This window comes from Leucopleurus acutus (assembly GCF_964270905.1).
Source record: "Leucopleurus acutus genome assembly, chromosome: 5".
NCBI lineage: Eukaryota > Metazoa > Chordata > Mammalia > Artiodactyla > Delphinidae > Leucopleurus > Leucopleurus acutus.
In genome coordinates this window covers 84,042,433-84,058,945 of record NC_139147.1, presented here as the reverse complement: position 1 = coordinate 84,058,945, position 16,513 = coordinate 84,042,433, and the positions used below count along the sequence as shown (strand labels likewise).

The window sequence follows — 16,513 nt, the reverse complement described above, 5'->3', positions numbered from 1 at the left end:
TTAATATGAATTTTCAATAAATGACCACCTACAATATTGTTAATAGCTGATTAATGCTTTAAATTTTAAAAGTCCTTTTAAACTCCTTAACAAACTTGAGACAGTATTGCAAAGTAATTTTTTTAATGTAAAATTGGTTAGTTAAACCATTATTCCTCTGAGAATGAGGATGAATAACAAAACATACATAAGAGAAAGGCATCATTGCTCTCACAGTACCTTTTTTTGCCATATATTCTAGCCTGATGCAACTTCCTAGGAAATGGTGGTAAGCCCTCATCTCTGGCTCTGTGATCCGCACGAAGGTGCAAGGTAAGTATCTAGGGTCTTGCTGCCCACACCTCGTACACCAGGAGGCCATTGGATTCCGGGAATGGTGCCACTGCTCTCTCCTCGTTCCTCTCTCAGCACTGCACCTACATAAATATGTTTAATCCTTTCTCCTGGCTAATCTCTCTGAAGTTCACTCAAGGGCATGTCATTGCTGAGAGTTTATCCTTTGGATTAATGAGTGTTCACAGGATTACAGGCCCAAAAGATTACCAGATCTCCTCATTGGGAAACTGGGGAATGAGGAAGTCAGATAGAGAGGGAAATCCTAAAGTTGATGAGAATCAGAATGTTTTTTCTTTTTCAGAGGAATCACATCATAAGATATACATCAGGGCTTCCCTGGTGGCGCAGTGGTTGAGAGTCCGCCTGCCGATGCAGGGGACACGGGTTCGTGCCCCAGTCCGGGAAGATCCCACATGCCGCGGAGCGGCTGGGACCGTGAGCCATGGCCGCTGGGCCTGCGCGTCCAGAGCCTGTGCTCCGCAATGGGAGAGGCCGCAACAGTGAGAGGCCCGTGTACCGCAAAGAAAAAAAAAAAAAGATATACATCAGGCCACTGCATATTTAAAATAAGATAATAGACAAGGATAAAAATTTTAAAGGATGCTCTTCAGAAAATGTATTCCAGGCCACAATTCTAACCCCTCTCCAGGTTGCCAAGGAATAAAATCTGGAGAATTAACAATGCAACCAATAGAAGTCACTACCTAAACAAGCAACATACATTGGCAGAGCAAATGGCAACATTTCAGATCCTGAGATGGGATGTAGAGTATCTCTTGAACTACTTCTAAAGATCAGGTGCAAGTACAATGTCAGGATTCTAAATGAAGGATGTTCTTTGCCTGTTGTAATCTGACCAAGACCCCACTTAAGTTCCACTTGAGTTCACCTTTCAGAACTGTGCCATGCAGAGTGCTATATTCAGAAAGAGGCTGCTTTTTCATAATGCATTTTATTTTGGTTCTTCATGCTTAATGTTTTTGCTTATTGATGTTCTGCTCCAAGATTTAAAGGAAGGGCACAATGTAAACTATCCAATAAGTAAGTATACAATAAGTAACTTATCCAATAAGTTCTGTATACAAGCTTCTAATTTTTATTTGTATGATTCAAGCTAACATTTCAGAGTAAGGCTTGCAGTTGGCCAAGGAGAAAACTGGAAAACTTTTTTCACAAAAAAAAAAAAAAATTAACTGTTTACTTTTAAGGAGAGGGCAAAATTTATACATTTTAAAATACTCAAATCTGAAGTATACATTTTAATGAGTTCTGGCAAATGGATACATCCATGTAACCCATACCCTTTTCAAGATATAGAACATTTCCATCTATAGAAAGTATATTCATGTCCCTTCACAGAGAACCTTTGTTCCTAATCCCGGGGCAACCACTGTTACGATTTTTCAGTAGAGACTAGTTTTATCTGTTCAAAAGCCTCATATAATGCAGTCATACAGTATATACTCTTTTGTGTCTAGCTTCTTTCCCTCAGGATGCTTTTCAGATTCATCCATGTTGTGAGCACCAGTAGTTCATTCATTTTTATTGCTGGCTTGTATCCCATCATCTGGATAGTCAGTTTGTCCACTCTCCTGCTGATAGACATTCAGATTTTTTTTTTTCCCCAGTTCGGGCTGTTAAGAATAAAATTGCTATGAACATTTATGTACAGGTCTTTGTGTGGACATGTATTTGCATTTCTCTTGGATAAATACCTAGGAGTGGTATTGCTGAGTCAAAGCAGAGGTGTATATTTAACTTGTAAGAAACTGCCAAACCTTTTCCAAATTGGTTATATCAAAAGGTTTTAAGATTAGAGGCTGCTCTCTTTAGCAATCCTCAGAGCCAGTTCTTTATTAGTGTTAACTGCATGTGAAGTACTTTAAGAAAATACCTAAATTAAGAAGAAGAAATATTAATTTAAATCTAGATTCTAAAACTTAAGAAAGCTCTTTTTCTTCCCTACCGTTAAGTATTGAGAATATGTTGACTCTGACCAAATGCAAAGTCTGAAAGTCTAATACAGGGCAGCAAATAAAGCAGTTTTCAAACAACAGTTTATTACATACAGCCAAACTTCCTCCCAAATGGTTGTACCAGTTTGGATTCCCATCAGCATTATAGAAATGATTCCCCATATGGAGGCTCTTTTTCATACTAAACATTAACTTCTTCAGCCTTTCAGTCAGAAGCAAACAGCCATAAATGCTTAGCTGGCATCACAGCATCTAGGAACATTAAAACTATCCTTGCTAACCACATCAATCCACAATGGCAGTGTGCATGCAACTACACACACCCAGTGATGACCCTAATTACACACCTCAGAGATACTGAGGGTTTGGTTACAGACCACTGCAATAAAGTGAATATTCAATAAAGCTAGTCACATGAATTTTTTAGTTTCCTCGTGCATATAAAAGTTATGTTTACACTATACTGTAGCCTATTAACTGTGCAATAGCATTATATCTAAAAAAATGTACATGCTTTAAAAAAATCATGCTAACATTTTAACCATTATCTGAGCCTTCAGTGAGTCATAATCTTTCTCAAAAGTAACAAAGATCACTGATCACAGATCAGCATAACAAATATAATATAAAGAAAAAGTTTGAAATATTGTGAGAATTACCAAAATGGGACACAGAGACATGAAGCGAGCAAATGTTGCTGGAAAAAATGGCACCAATAGACTTGCTCGACACAGGGTTGCCAAAAACCTTCAATTTGTAAAAAAAAATACAAATATCTGTGAAGTGCAATAAAGCTAACTGCAATAAAATGAAGTATGCCTGTATATCTTTTTGCAGCTTACAGAACTCTAGGGAGAAGCAGACTGTAAAATCTTAGAAACTTTATACATTTGGATCTATTATATAAACAAACTATACAGCTCTTATAATTCCTACATTCCATGCACTGACCTTTATCATTTGACCAAGATCAAGTATCTACTAAAGGACTGTATTTTCTTTATGTTTAACAACAGATTCTGAAATAACTGGGTACTGTACTAGGTAACTCTCCTTAGAAATGAGCTGATTATTTCAGGAGTAATGGTAATGGGAGATGAATGTTTCCCCCGTCTTCTCCCTAAGAAACTACCATTACAGGTATTAAAAAAAATAAAAATTTAAAAAAGCTTTTCTTAGCACTTCTAGGTGGCAGAGTAGGAGGACTACTCCTACTCTGTAGGAGCTCACCTCCCCTCACTAACACATCAAAAATACATCTACATATGGAGCAATTCTCACTGAAAACACACTGGAGACTGGCAGACTCTTATACAACCAGAGCTGTAAGAAAGATCCACATGGAGCGGGGTAGAAGGGAAAAGAAGGCATCAGGTTGTGACTGCACCCCTGGGAGGGAACACAAGAAAGGAAGGGGGATTACATGGGCTTGGAGATCTGCTCTGGGGACTGAGTGGTTTGAACCACTTAATGGACATCCCAGCCCTGGGATCTGACATAGGGAAGACATGTCCCCTTAGCTGGTTTGAAAACTCCTGGGAACAAGGTGGGAGGAAGCAGACTGAAATTGCCCAGGATTCTGGCTGGTTTCCTATGACTGCCCCAATGACCACACCAGCCCAAGCTGGCCACTCTTGCTCTGTGGTGCAGCTCCACACTAGGCAAGAGCTGCCCCAGCTGATGGGAGAGTACAGTTGTGGGGGATGGGAGCCAGCTCAGACCCGCCACAGCATCCGAATGGGGCAAGGGAAGCTATTACTGGTGCTCGTGGAGAAGGCAGATCCAGAGCAGTCTAAACTCTGACTGATGTGACAGGACCACCCTAGCACACACCCCGGCCAGCACCAGGTGCCCACGCTGGCCCCTCTTGTTCTAGCACTGCTCCCCTCTGGGGCAGAGTTACCAATGCTGGGGGTGGGGGGGGAGAAGGAAAGCACACACTTACAGAAAACAGAACCAGCTCAGACCTAACCCTCAGGGCTTCTGCTCCAGCAATTTGGGATCAGACCCCACACACAATAGGGTGGTGAGGGTCACTGAGCAGAGGGGAAGTCCTGCCTCACACCTGGCTCTGGCTTCAGCCTCTCTATCTCCAGCCGCACCACCTACCAAGGTGCTAGCTACCAGCACACCCTGAGGAAAGATGTGACTTGGGCCCATGTCAGATCCAGCTCTCCCACCAAAGCCACTGGGCACATGCAGTGCCCAGTGTAAGGATGCTCCCACACAAGGACACCCCTTCAAGACCAGGATAGATAACTGTTTCACCTAATTTCATAAAGACAGAAAAAGTTAAGCAGAATAAGAAGACAGAGGAATTTGTTTCAAATGAACAAACAGGAAAAAACCCTGAAAAAACAACTAATGAAACATAGATAATTTACCAGATAAACAGTTCAAAGCATTATAATAAGAATGCTAATTGAACTAGGGAAAATAAATGAACACAGTGGGACTATTAACAAGGAACTAGAAATAAAAAAAGAACCAGTCAGAACTGAAGAATACAATAACTGAAATGAAAAACACACTAGAAGGAATTATCAGCAGACTAGGTGATACACAAGAACACATAAGTAATCAGGAGGATAGAATAATGAAAATCACCCAATCAGAACAACAAAAATAGAAAAAATTTTTTAAATAAGAATAGATTAAGGGACCTCTGGAACAACATCAAGCATAACAATATTTGCATTATAGAAGTCCCAGAAGGAGGAGAGAGAGAAAGGAGTCAAAAGTTTATTTCCCAAACCTGAGGAAGGAAACAGATATCCAGGTACAAGAAGCAAAGAGTCCCAAACAAGATGAACCCAAGGAGACCTAGACCAAGACATACTGTAATTAAAATGGCAGAAGTTAAAGACAGAATTCAAAAGGCAGCAAGAGAAAAACAAAGTCACATATAACAGAATCCCCATAAGACTATCAGCTGATTTTTCTGCAGAAATTCTGCAGGCCAGAAGGGAGTAGCATGACATATTTAAAATGCTGAAAGGGAAACACCTACAACCTAGGATACTCTACCCAGCAAGATTATCATTCATAATTGAAGGAGAGATAAAGAACTTCTCAGATAAGCAAAAATTAAGAGTTGGTCAATACTAAACTGATACTAAAAGAAATGTTAAAGGGTTTTCTCTAAGTGGAAAAGAAAAGGCTACAACAAGAAGTATGAATCTATAGAAAAGGAAAAGTCCCACTAGTAAAGGCAAATATACAATGAAGGCTATGTATCAACCACTTAAATAAGTTGGTACAAATATTAGAAGACAAAAAAATTGTAAAAATATAACTATAATATATGGTAAAGGGATAAACATGAACATATAAAATATGACATCAAAAACACAAAACATGAGGGGAATAAAAAAATGTAGATCTTTTAGAATGTGTTTGCACGTAATGACTAACACTTTAAAATATATATATATAGTTATAGGTCAACATATATAAACTCCATGGTAACCTCAAATACAAATTCTACAATAGATACACAAAAACTAAAAAGAAAGAAGCACATGCACACCACTAAATAAAATCATCAAACCACAAGGGGTGAAAATAAAAGGAGAAGAAAAAGAACAGAGAAGAACTACAACAACAAAACAAGTAGCAAAATGGCAATAAGTACATACCTATCAATAGTCACTTTCAATGTCAATGGACTAAATGCTCCAGTCAAAAGACATAGGGTAGCTAACTGGATAAAAAAACATGGCATCTTCTGCTGCTTACAGTAGATTCACTTCAGAGCTAAAAACACACACAGACTGAAAGTGAGAGGATTTTAAAAGATATTTCATACAAATGGAAACAACAAGATAGCTGGGCTATCAATACTCATATTAGACAAAATAAGACTTTAAAACAAAGTCTAGGGCTTCCCTAGTGGCACAGTGGTTAAGAATCTGTCTGCCAATGCAGGGGACACGGGTTCAAGCCCTGACCTGGGAAGATCCCACATGCCACAGAGCAACTAAGCCCATGCGCCACAACTACTGAGCCTGCGCTCCAGAGCCCATGAGCCACAACTCCTGAAGCCTGGGCACCTAGAGCCCATGCTCTGCAACAAGAAAAGCCACCACAACGAGAAGCCCGCGCATCACAACGAAGAGTAGCCCCCACTCACTGCAACTAGAGGAAGCTCACGCACAGCAACAAAGACCCAATGCAGCCAAAAATAAATAAATGAAAAATAAATTAATTTTTTAAAAAGTCTAGAAAAAAGAAGGGCATTATATAATGATAAAGGAATCAATACAAGAAGAGGACGTAATACTCATTAACATATATGTACCTAATATAGGAGGACCTAAATACATAAAGCAAGTACTAACAGATAGAAAGGGAGAAATTAACAATAATACAGTAATAGTAGGGGACTTTAACACCTCACTCACATCAATGGACATTATCATCCAGACAGAAAATCAATAAGGAAACAATACTCTTAAATGGCACATTAGACCCATTGGACTTAATAGATGTCTACAGGACATTCCATTCAAAAACAGCAGAATACACATTCTTTTCAAGTGCACATGGAACGTTCTCCAGGATAGATTACATGCTAGCCCACAAAACAAGTCTCAACAAATAGAAATTATATCAAGCATTTTTTCTGACCACAGTGGTATAAAACTAGAAATCAATTACAGGAAGAAAAATAGGAAAAACACAAACACGTGAAGACTAAACAACATGCTACTAAAAAACCAACGAGGGCTTCCCTGGTGGTGCAGTGGTTGAGAGTCCGCCTGCTGATGCAGGGGACACGGGTTCGTGCCCTGGTCTGGGAAGATCCCACATGCCGCGGAGCGGCTAAGCCCGTGAGCCATGGCCACTGAGCCTGCGCGTCCAAAGCCTGTGCTCCGCAATGGGAGAGGCCACAACAGTGAGAGGCCCACGTACCGCAAAAAAAAAATAAATAAAATAAAAGGGCAGAAGACCTAAATACACATTTCTCCAAAGAATACATAGAGATGGCCAAGAGGCACGTGAAAAGATGCTCAACATCACTAATTATTAGAGAAATGCAAATCAAAACTACAATGAGTTATCACCTCACACCAGTTAGAATAGGCATCATCGGAAAATCTAAGAACAATAAATGCTGGACAGGGTGTGGAGAAACAGGAACCCTCTTACACTGTTGGTGGGAATGTAAACTGGTGTAGCCACTATGGAGAACAGTATGGTCCTTAAAAACCTAAAAATAGAATTACCGTATGACCCAGCAATCCCACTACTACTGGGCATATACCCAGAGGAAACCATAATTCAGAAAGACACATGCGGGGCTTCCCTGGTGGCGCAGTGGTTAAGAGTCCGCCTGCCAATGCAGGGGACATGGGTTCAAGCCCTGGTCCGGGCGGATCCCACATGCCGCGGAGCAACTAGGCCCATGTGCCACAACTGCTGAGCCTGCACTCTGAAGCCTGCGAGCCACAACTACTGAAGCCCCTGCATCTGGAGCCCATGCTCCCCAGTGAGGGGGGCCGCTGTGGTGAGGGGCCTGTGCACTGTGGTGAGGAGTGGCCCCCGCTCTCCGCAACTAGAGAAAAGCCCACGTACAGCAACAAAGACCCAACGCAGCCAAAAATAAATAAATTAAGTAAATTTATTTTAAAAAAAAAGAAATGTGCAAAAAAAAAAAAGGCACATGCACCCCAATGTTCATTGCAGCACTATTTACAATAGCCAGGTCATAGAAGCAACCTAAATGCCCATCAACAGACGAATGGATAAAGAAGATGTGGGGGCTTCCCTGGTGGTGCAGTGGTTGAGAGTCCGCCTGCCGGTGCAAGGGACGCGGGTTCGTGCCCCGGTCTGGGAGGATCCCACATGCTGCGGAGCGGCTGGGCCCGTGGGCCATAGCCGCTGAGCCTGCGCGTCCGGAGCCCTTTGCTCCGCAACGGGAGAGGCCACAGTGGTGAGGGGCCCGCATACCGCAAAAAAAAAAAAGAAGATGTGGTACATATATGCAATGGAATATTACGCAGCCATAAAAAGGAACAAAACTGGGTCATTTGTAGAGACGTGGATGGGCCTAGAGACGTGGATGGGCCTAGAGACTGCCATACAGAGTGAAGTAAGTCAGAAAGAGGAAAACAAATATCATATGTTAACGCATATATGTGGAATCTAGAAAAATGGTACAGACAACCAGTTTGCAGGGCAGAAGTAGAGACACAGATGTAGAGAACAAATGTATGGACACCAAGGAGGGAAAAGGGGGAAATGAATTGGGAGATTGGGATTGACATATCTACACTAATATGTATAAAATAGATAACTAATGAGAACCTGCTGTACAGCACAGGGAACTCTACGTCACTTTGCTGTACAGTAGAAACTAACACAACATTTTAAAACAACTATACCCCAATTAAAAAAAAAAAGAAACAGGAGAGAACTTAATAGTCATCCAAGTCTACCTCCTCGTTTAAGAGATGGGAAGCTTCACCCTGAGAGAGGCCCAGTGATCTGCCCAAGATCTTTAGTGGCAAAGGGCCCAGGGACAGGACCAATAATACATTCACAGGTTAGATGGTGTTTTCACCCACATTATCTTACAAGCATACTGAGCTGGGTGGGGAAGGATTATTAAAATTCCCATTTTCCAGCCTGAGGTGGAATGACTTGTCCAGAGCAGAATTCAAATTGTGATGGTCACACACCCAGTCCACTGCTTTTTCCTGCACCACAGTTTCTTGCACACGTTGGTATTTAGCTCAATCATCTCAGCATTCAATATATTTCAAATTACAAATTCTGTTTTATTTTATCCTATCTTCAGCAGTATGTCACATTCGGCCTTCTCTGGTAGGATTATACTGACCTTCTGTCTTAAAAAAAAAACCAGTTCAGTGGCCACATTTGGCACCAGAAACATTTTTTAAAACTTAATGAGGCTCCCCATACAAATCATCTTCACAAAATATATCACATGTGTGTCATTCCAGATGTATATTATTGCACTAAACACACTGATCCAGTGTGCTCAAAGAGCAATAACAGCTCACTAATTGAAGCAATATTTATCACATAAATACCAAAAAGGCAGTTTTAACAAATGCGTGGAACACTGAGAAAAAAACTTCCTGACTCCAATAAACACTGATTTGCATTCACAGAGGGGTCTCAAAGTGAAGTGAGGAACAGAGAGAATTATCGGGATAATTCTAGTCATCTAAATCCAAAGGATCTGAACCTGAATGTGTTTTTTTATTTGAGGAGGTCCAGGGAAGGGGTGGGGGAGAAAATGTTGAGGAATTTCCTTGCGGCTGTCTCAATGTTCTCTTACGGTATAGGGCCTGTCTTTCCACCACAACCCTTATTTCAGGAGGAAGGTACGCATGTTTTGCTCCCCATTTTGAACTCATGGAAGAGGATTAGAATTGCTCAGTCTCGTGGGGCTGGCAGAGGTTTCTCAGTGGGGTTCACCTGGGGCCGGGCGACACCTCCAGGCCGTACTTCTATAGAACAGGCCAGGGAGCTGGACTGCGCCCCGGCCCTCTACTGTGCCCTGCATTCCGGCACGCTGTCTCGTGAAGGACCCTCCAGTGGCCTGACAGCGATTTCTGCTGGAAAGCACCGGCCTTCGCTCCTCCCGTTCCCTCTCCTTTCTCAGTATCGGGTCAATCACTACACAACTCGCCACCCCTGCCCGCGGTCAGCAGCGGGTAACAGATCCTAACAGCCAACTAGCCCTGGGTTTAGCGCTCAACAGACTCGGCAATTGCCTGGTGAAGGCTGTTGCCCCATGGCCTGCTCCGGCCCCGCCAGACGCGGGGGACGCCCAAGGCCGCGAGCGCAGCACCCCAGGGACGCCTGTTACAGAGCAGCACCGGAGGCAGCGAGGCCCACACGCTGGGCAGGCGCCCCTCGACCATCCCAGGGCTGCGACGGAGGGCGGGGTGGGGGGAGACCAGGTCCCAGGCAACGCGCCCACCCTCCATTAATAAAACTTAGAATTAAGCGTCATTTACCGACACGAGCGATCACTGTGGTCAGTCGCCGGGTGAACTCCTGAGGGGCCATTTCTTCTTTTAACCAAAACAGCACTTCGCCGAAAAACCACTCGGTGTAAACAAAACAAAGCAACACAAAACTGTTTCCACTGATGCTATGGATGACTTTTTAAAGGCATCTCTTCGCGAGGATGCTCGGCCCTCACACTCTTCCTCGCTCTCCTCAGGCACAAAACGAGAGTCACTCCCAGCCAAGGCCAACTCTCCAGGGCCGCGCGGTTAGAGGACGCCAGCCACGCCCCGGAGGGGGTTATTTTAAAGATGAGGTGGAGCGGCTTTTCCAACTTGACAACTGGCTTTACGAGAGAGGGAAGCGGCAGTTCCGGAGAGGAGAAAAGCAAGTCGCCCCAATCTCGCTGTAACGGCGCTCTGGCGTCGCGGGCCGAGGGGACGCATGGGTTTCTGGATTTGTGGTCAGATGTCCTGCGCTGCCGCCCGGGAAGGTCGCGCCGGGATGAAGGATGCTCTGTCAGCGCGCAGGGGGCACGCGGAGTCAGCGGGTGCGGAAGGCAGAGGAGCTGAGGTGTTCAGGACTCAGCCGTGCAGCCCACCCAGCGTCGCCGCGCGCCCTTGCGCTTCCCGCCTCCGCGCCCACCTTTTCCCGCCGGGGGGCGGTGCCCGAGGCTCCCGGAGAGGCGCGCACGCGCGAGAGCACCGCCCTGTTTCGGGTGGGGCAGGTGCGCCCATTCCTCTAAGAATGGGGGCGATTCAAGATCTGTCCTCCAATTGTGGGAGACGGGACAGCGAATTTGGTGCGCCCGCCAGCACCGGGGTTCTGAACGCCAGATGCTCGGTTCCCTGGCTTGTCTCTCCTCCTTCCCCGCCAGGTATCTGCGGAGAAACCTAGGCGAGAAAGGAACTGGCAGGGAGTTCTGCGGCCGCCCCGCTGGGGCTCTGGAAGGAAGGCTGTTTGAGGCCCAGCTGCCCGTCCCATCCACTGACTCCGGGCTTGGGAGAGGGGCGGTGGCTGGAGTTTTTTTCCCCCTGTTAGCGGTTGTCTCATTCAGTTATCAGCGTCCACTGGACACACTCGCATTTAGAGCCGGGGGCGCGGGCTGTGCACCGACCTGGCTCCGCACGCGTGTGCGTACGTGTGTCTCCACTGTGTGGGCCTTTTCCTTTGTGCAGCTCCTCCCGTGCGCCCCCGCTCCGTCTGCCAACTGTCAGGCGCGCCAGTGCGCCCTCCTGGAAAGGCTCTGGCACAGCGCCATTGCGGAGAGCATCGGATCCGCAACTATCCAGTGGTAGACGCTGTCCCGGGGCTTCCTTAGGTGGCTCCAGATACTACCTGACAGACGGACTAACCGAATTCAGTAGAGCTCCACGTGAAAAGCCTGAGCAAACGAGAATCTAGTCAGGTTGTCCCCCAGTCCATTCCTAAAAGGGGGGACCCTGTCGCGAGAGTGCCAGGACCACCCACAGGTTCTGAGCCAATTCCGGGAAGCTCAGCTTTCCTCTTTGGCATGTAAAAAGCCAAACCCCAAACAAACACCTCGGATTCAATTTCTAGTAATAGCCACTCATCCCAGGGGTTTGGGGACGTTTTAAAATGCTTTCTGCTAACAATTGTGGGCTGTGGTTAAGAGATGATGCTAGTCCACCTGCTACGTGAAATTTGTGCAGAGGTTCTTCTCTCCTGTGATGTTTGGGCTCTTTGCACTCTGCCTGCACAAGTAGAGCAACCATTTTCATAGCAACCTCCTGCGAGAAATTCAGAAAGGGGTTAAAGACCCAAAGGAGTAAAACAGCTTTGGGTTGTGTTTCCACGGTAGTATCTGGCTCTTCAAGGGTCACAAGTATTTTTTGAGAAACCAAATGAGGTGTTTTCTGTTGGTAGTAGTCGGTACCTGGTGACCAGTCAGAGCCAACTGTGAACTGACCCCTAGAAACCAGCATATTGCTAAGGAGACTGATAATGTGGGACATGCTGGACTTTGCAGATCCAGTGACCTCAGCTTCTCAGATTAAGCCAGGTTTTATGGGTAAGAATCATGGATGGAAGGGACGGGAGAATGGGAAGAGCAAGAAGAGTCAGGTGAAGCTTATGAATAGGAATGAGAGAGAAAAGAAAGAAATAGAAAGGAAATAAATCACACTCAGAAGGCTGGTCTCCTTCCCACATCTGTATCTTCACAATCTTCAGAGGTTTCCATGGAGATGAACTGGCTGACTTTATAGCAAGATGTAACAGGCAGTGGCTGTCCTCAGAAACCAGTTCTGTCCCCCCATTTCTAATACACGCTCTCCTGGGGCCTCAACTGCTTCACCTGGGCTATGAGAGGGTGGGTCTGTGATCTCCAAGTTCCCTTTTCCAGTTCTGAAATCCTGTAACTGTAACTAAGAAGAAATGAGTGTAGTTTTCAATAGCCCATACCTCCTTGTTCCTCTGAGAAAACAGTTACTATCTCCATTGCTCTTGTGAATATGGACATGCTTCCTGCCTTCTCTCCTTCCCTGCCCTCCTCCCTTCTGTGCCTCTCTTTATCTTTTCTAATTATGATTTATTTCCTGTCTGTGACAAATCACATTGCTCTAATATATGGCAAAATCAAGGAACAAGTCAGAATAGCCTGCCTTCCTCTCTAATGAATGAATTAATAATCAGTCACATCTATTGAACATCAATTATATGCTCAGGGTTGTGATAGGCAGTGTCAATTATAGCAGCTACCACCGCCATATAGTAAGTGACTGCTCTGTGCCACCTGGTATAATGGTAGGCATTTCACAAACATCATTTAAGCCCCACAATAACCCTTTAGGGCTTTAGTCTTATTTTGCAGATGCTGCTGGCACAAGAACCAAACTGTGTATCACTTATCTTATGAATCTAGACCATTCTCTGCCTTCAGGTAAGGATTTGCCCGAGCTTGGAAAGACAAACTACCCTCCAAGCACTGCCAAAGTAGATTCTACCTCCCTTTTAGCACTGCCTCCAACAATGAAGAGAAAGACAAAGGACCCACCTTGGGTGCCACAGGTGAGGTTAGGCACCATTGGGGCCACCCAGTTTAGTCTAGATCAGTGGTTCTCCAACTAACAGAATCACCTGGAAATACAGGTGATGTTTTTAAATACAAACTCCTGGTCCCCATCTCCAGAGATTCTGATTCAGTAGTGTGGGATGAGACCTGAGAATTTGCATTTTTAGCAAGTACACAGGATGACGGATGCTGCTGGTCCTGGGACCACCACTGGCCTAGAGCGAAGTTCTTCAAAATTCTTAGACTGCAAACCACAGTATGATCTAAAATTTACATCATGACATAGTCAACATAAATTACATAATTAAAACAAAAGTGGTATGGAACAATTTTCTTCCCTTCAGAAAAGTTAACTCAAAATGAATCACTGACCTAAATGTAAAACACAAAACTATAAAATTCCTATAACATAACATAGGAGAAAATCTAGATGACCTAGGGTTTGGTGAAGACTTTCTAGGTACAACACCAAAGGCACAATCCGTGAAAGAAAGAATTGACAAGATAGACTTCATTAAAATTAAGACTTTCTGCTTTGTGAAAGATACTATCAAGAGAATAAAAAGAGAAGCTATGGGCTGATAGAATATAGTTATGAAAAACATATCTCTCTGTTAAAAAAATAAAGGCCTGTTATCTAAAATATACAAAGAACTCTTAAAACTCAATAGTAAGAATAACCTGATTTTTAAAATGGGCTAAAGACCTTCACAGACACTTCCTCAAGATATACAGATGGCAAATAAGCATATGAAAAGATGCTCCACATCATATGTCATCAGGGAAATGCAAACTAAATAACAATGACATACCACTACACACCTAATAGAATGGCCCAAATCCAAAACACTGACAACACCAAATGCTGGTGAAGGTGTGGAGCAACAGGAACTCTCATTAATTGCTGGTGGGATTGCAAATAATTTGGAAAATTGTGCTTTATAAGATAGTTTGGCAGATTTTTACAAAACTCAACATATTCTTACCATGCATTTCAGCAATTGTGCTCCTTGGTGTTTATCCAAAAGTTAGAAATTTATGTCCACACAAAAACCTACACGTTTATAGCAGTTTTATTCACAACTGCCCAAACTTGGAAGCAACCTGTCATTCAGTAGGTAAATGGATTAATAAACTGTGACACATTCAGACAATGGAATATTAGCCAGTGTTAGAAAGAAATGAGCTATCAAACCATGAAAAAAAAGAAACTTAAATGCATATTACTAAGTGAAAGAAGTCAATCTGAAAAGATTGCTTATTGCATGATTCCAACTACACTACATTCTGGAAAAGGCAACACTATAAAGACTGTAAAGAGATCAGTGGTTGCCAGGGATTATGGGGGAGGGAGGAATGAATAGCCAAAGCACAGACAATTCTTAGGGCAGTAAAACTACTCTTTATGATTTATAATGGTGGACACATATCATTATAAAATTTTCCAAACCCATGAAAGTACAACACGAAGAGTGAAGGCTGGGACTTCCCTGGTGGTCCAGTAATAAAGAATCCACCTTCCAGTGCAGGGGACGCGGGTTCAATCCCTGGTGGGGAAACTAAGATCCCACATGCCGCGGGGCAACTAAGCCTGCGCACCACAACTACTGAGCTCTCGAGCCTCAACGAGAGAGCCCATACGCCCTGGAGCCCATGTACCACAACTAGAGAGAGAAAACCCACACTCCACAAATAGAGAGAAGCCCATACACCACAACAAAGAGCCAGTGCTGCAAGGAAAGATCCCTCACGCCTCAACGAAGACCCCGTGTGCCGCAACTAAGACCTGACGCAGCCAATAAATAAATAAATAAAGGAGAAAAAAACCCAAAAAAACAGTGACGGCTAATGTGAACTAAGGACTTTCAGTGATTGTGATGTGTCAGTGTAGGTTCATCAATTGTAACAAATGTACCACTCTGGTGGGGGATATTAATATTGGGGAGGGGGTATGCATGCGTGGGGGAAGGGGAAAGCTCTACTTTATGCTCAATATTGCTGTAAAAAATAAAGTCTACAAACTTGCAACTAGAAGACTAATAAGTTCTGGAAATCTAATGCACTGCATTAGTGATTATAGTCAACAATACTGTATCATGTACTTTAAAGTTGCTAGGAGAGTAGATCTTAAATGTTCTCATCAAAAAAGAAATTATAGGGATTTCCCTGGTGGTGCAGTGGTTAAGAATCCGCCTGCCAATGCAGGGGACACGGGTTCGAGATCCCACATGCCGCGGAGCAACTAAGCCCATGCGCCACAATTACTGAAGCACACGTGCCTAGGGCCCATGCTCTGCAACAAGACAAGCCACCGCAATGAGAAGCCCGTGCACCACAACGAAGAGTATCCCCTGCTCACCACAACTAGAGAAAGCCCGCGCACAGCAACGAAGACCCAATGGAGCCAAAAATAAACAAACAAAGAAAGAAATTATAATTATGTGATGTGAAAGGATTGTTAGCTAATCCTATGGCGGTAATCATATTGCAATATATAAAGGTATCAAATCAACAGGTTGTACAGCTTAAACTTACACAACGCTATGTCAATTATATCTCAATTTTTAAAAATAGCATTATAGAAAAAAATTAAGTCTATCTTAAAATTCTGTAATTTCAATTATGAGACGATTAAGAGGAGGATTTTTAAAAAATACATGTTTTCACATTTTTGAAAACATTATAAAATTTTGTATTCTTCTTACCCCACACCCTTTTATATCTTAGGACAGCTCCCCTTTCTTCTTCCCCTCAAAAAACTCTGAAGATTAAAGGTCATGAAGGGCTCTTCGCCCTGGAATCCATGAGAGGAAAAGAACCCCACAGAAGGAAACATCCATGGCACACGCAGGCAACCTAAGGAGGCTAAACACAGCATGCCCCTACCCCAGTTGGATCCCAGCCCAAGGGGCGGAGGAAACAGGGACCACACCCCCGCGGGCACGCAGCCTCATTGGCCAATCGCCGCTACTGCAGCTCTGCTCTGTTCTTTGATTGGTTTTAGTGGTGACGCCCCCTCCCGAATGCCTCGCTCGGATTGGCTATTTCTTGGTTCGGACTGGATGGAGACCAGAGGAGGACAAGAGACTTCTCTGCGGTATGGAGGGACGATTTGGGTGACATCTGAGACGCAGCCGCACTTCAACAAGCGTCCGGGCTCCAGGAACATGGCGGCGGCCTC

The 16,513-nt window shown here is 43.9% G+C and overlaps 1 protein-coding gene across 1 annotated transcript in view; it reads right to left on the bottom strand.

The window, feature by feature from the left end:
- Positions 1–361, bottom strand: part of MCF2L2 (MCF.2 cell line derived transforming sequence-like 2) — a gene marked incomplete at both ends in the record, with an annotated part of 183,947 nt that extends 183,586 nt beyond the window's left edge. The window contains 1 exon segment of the mRNA XM_082840148.1: positions 220–361. Coding sequence (XP_082696274.1) covers positions 220–361 — 142 coding nt within the window.
- Between the last annotated feature and the right edge of the window lie 16,152 nt (positions 362–16,513).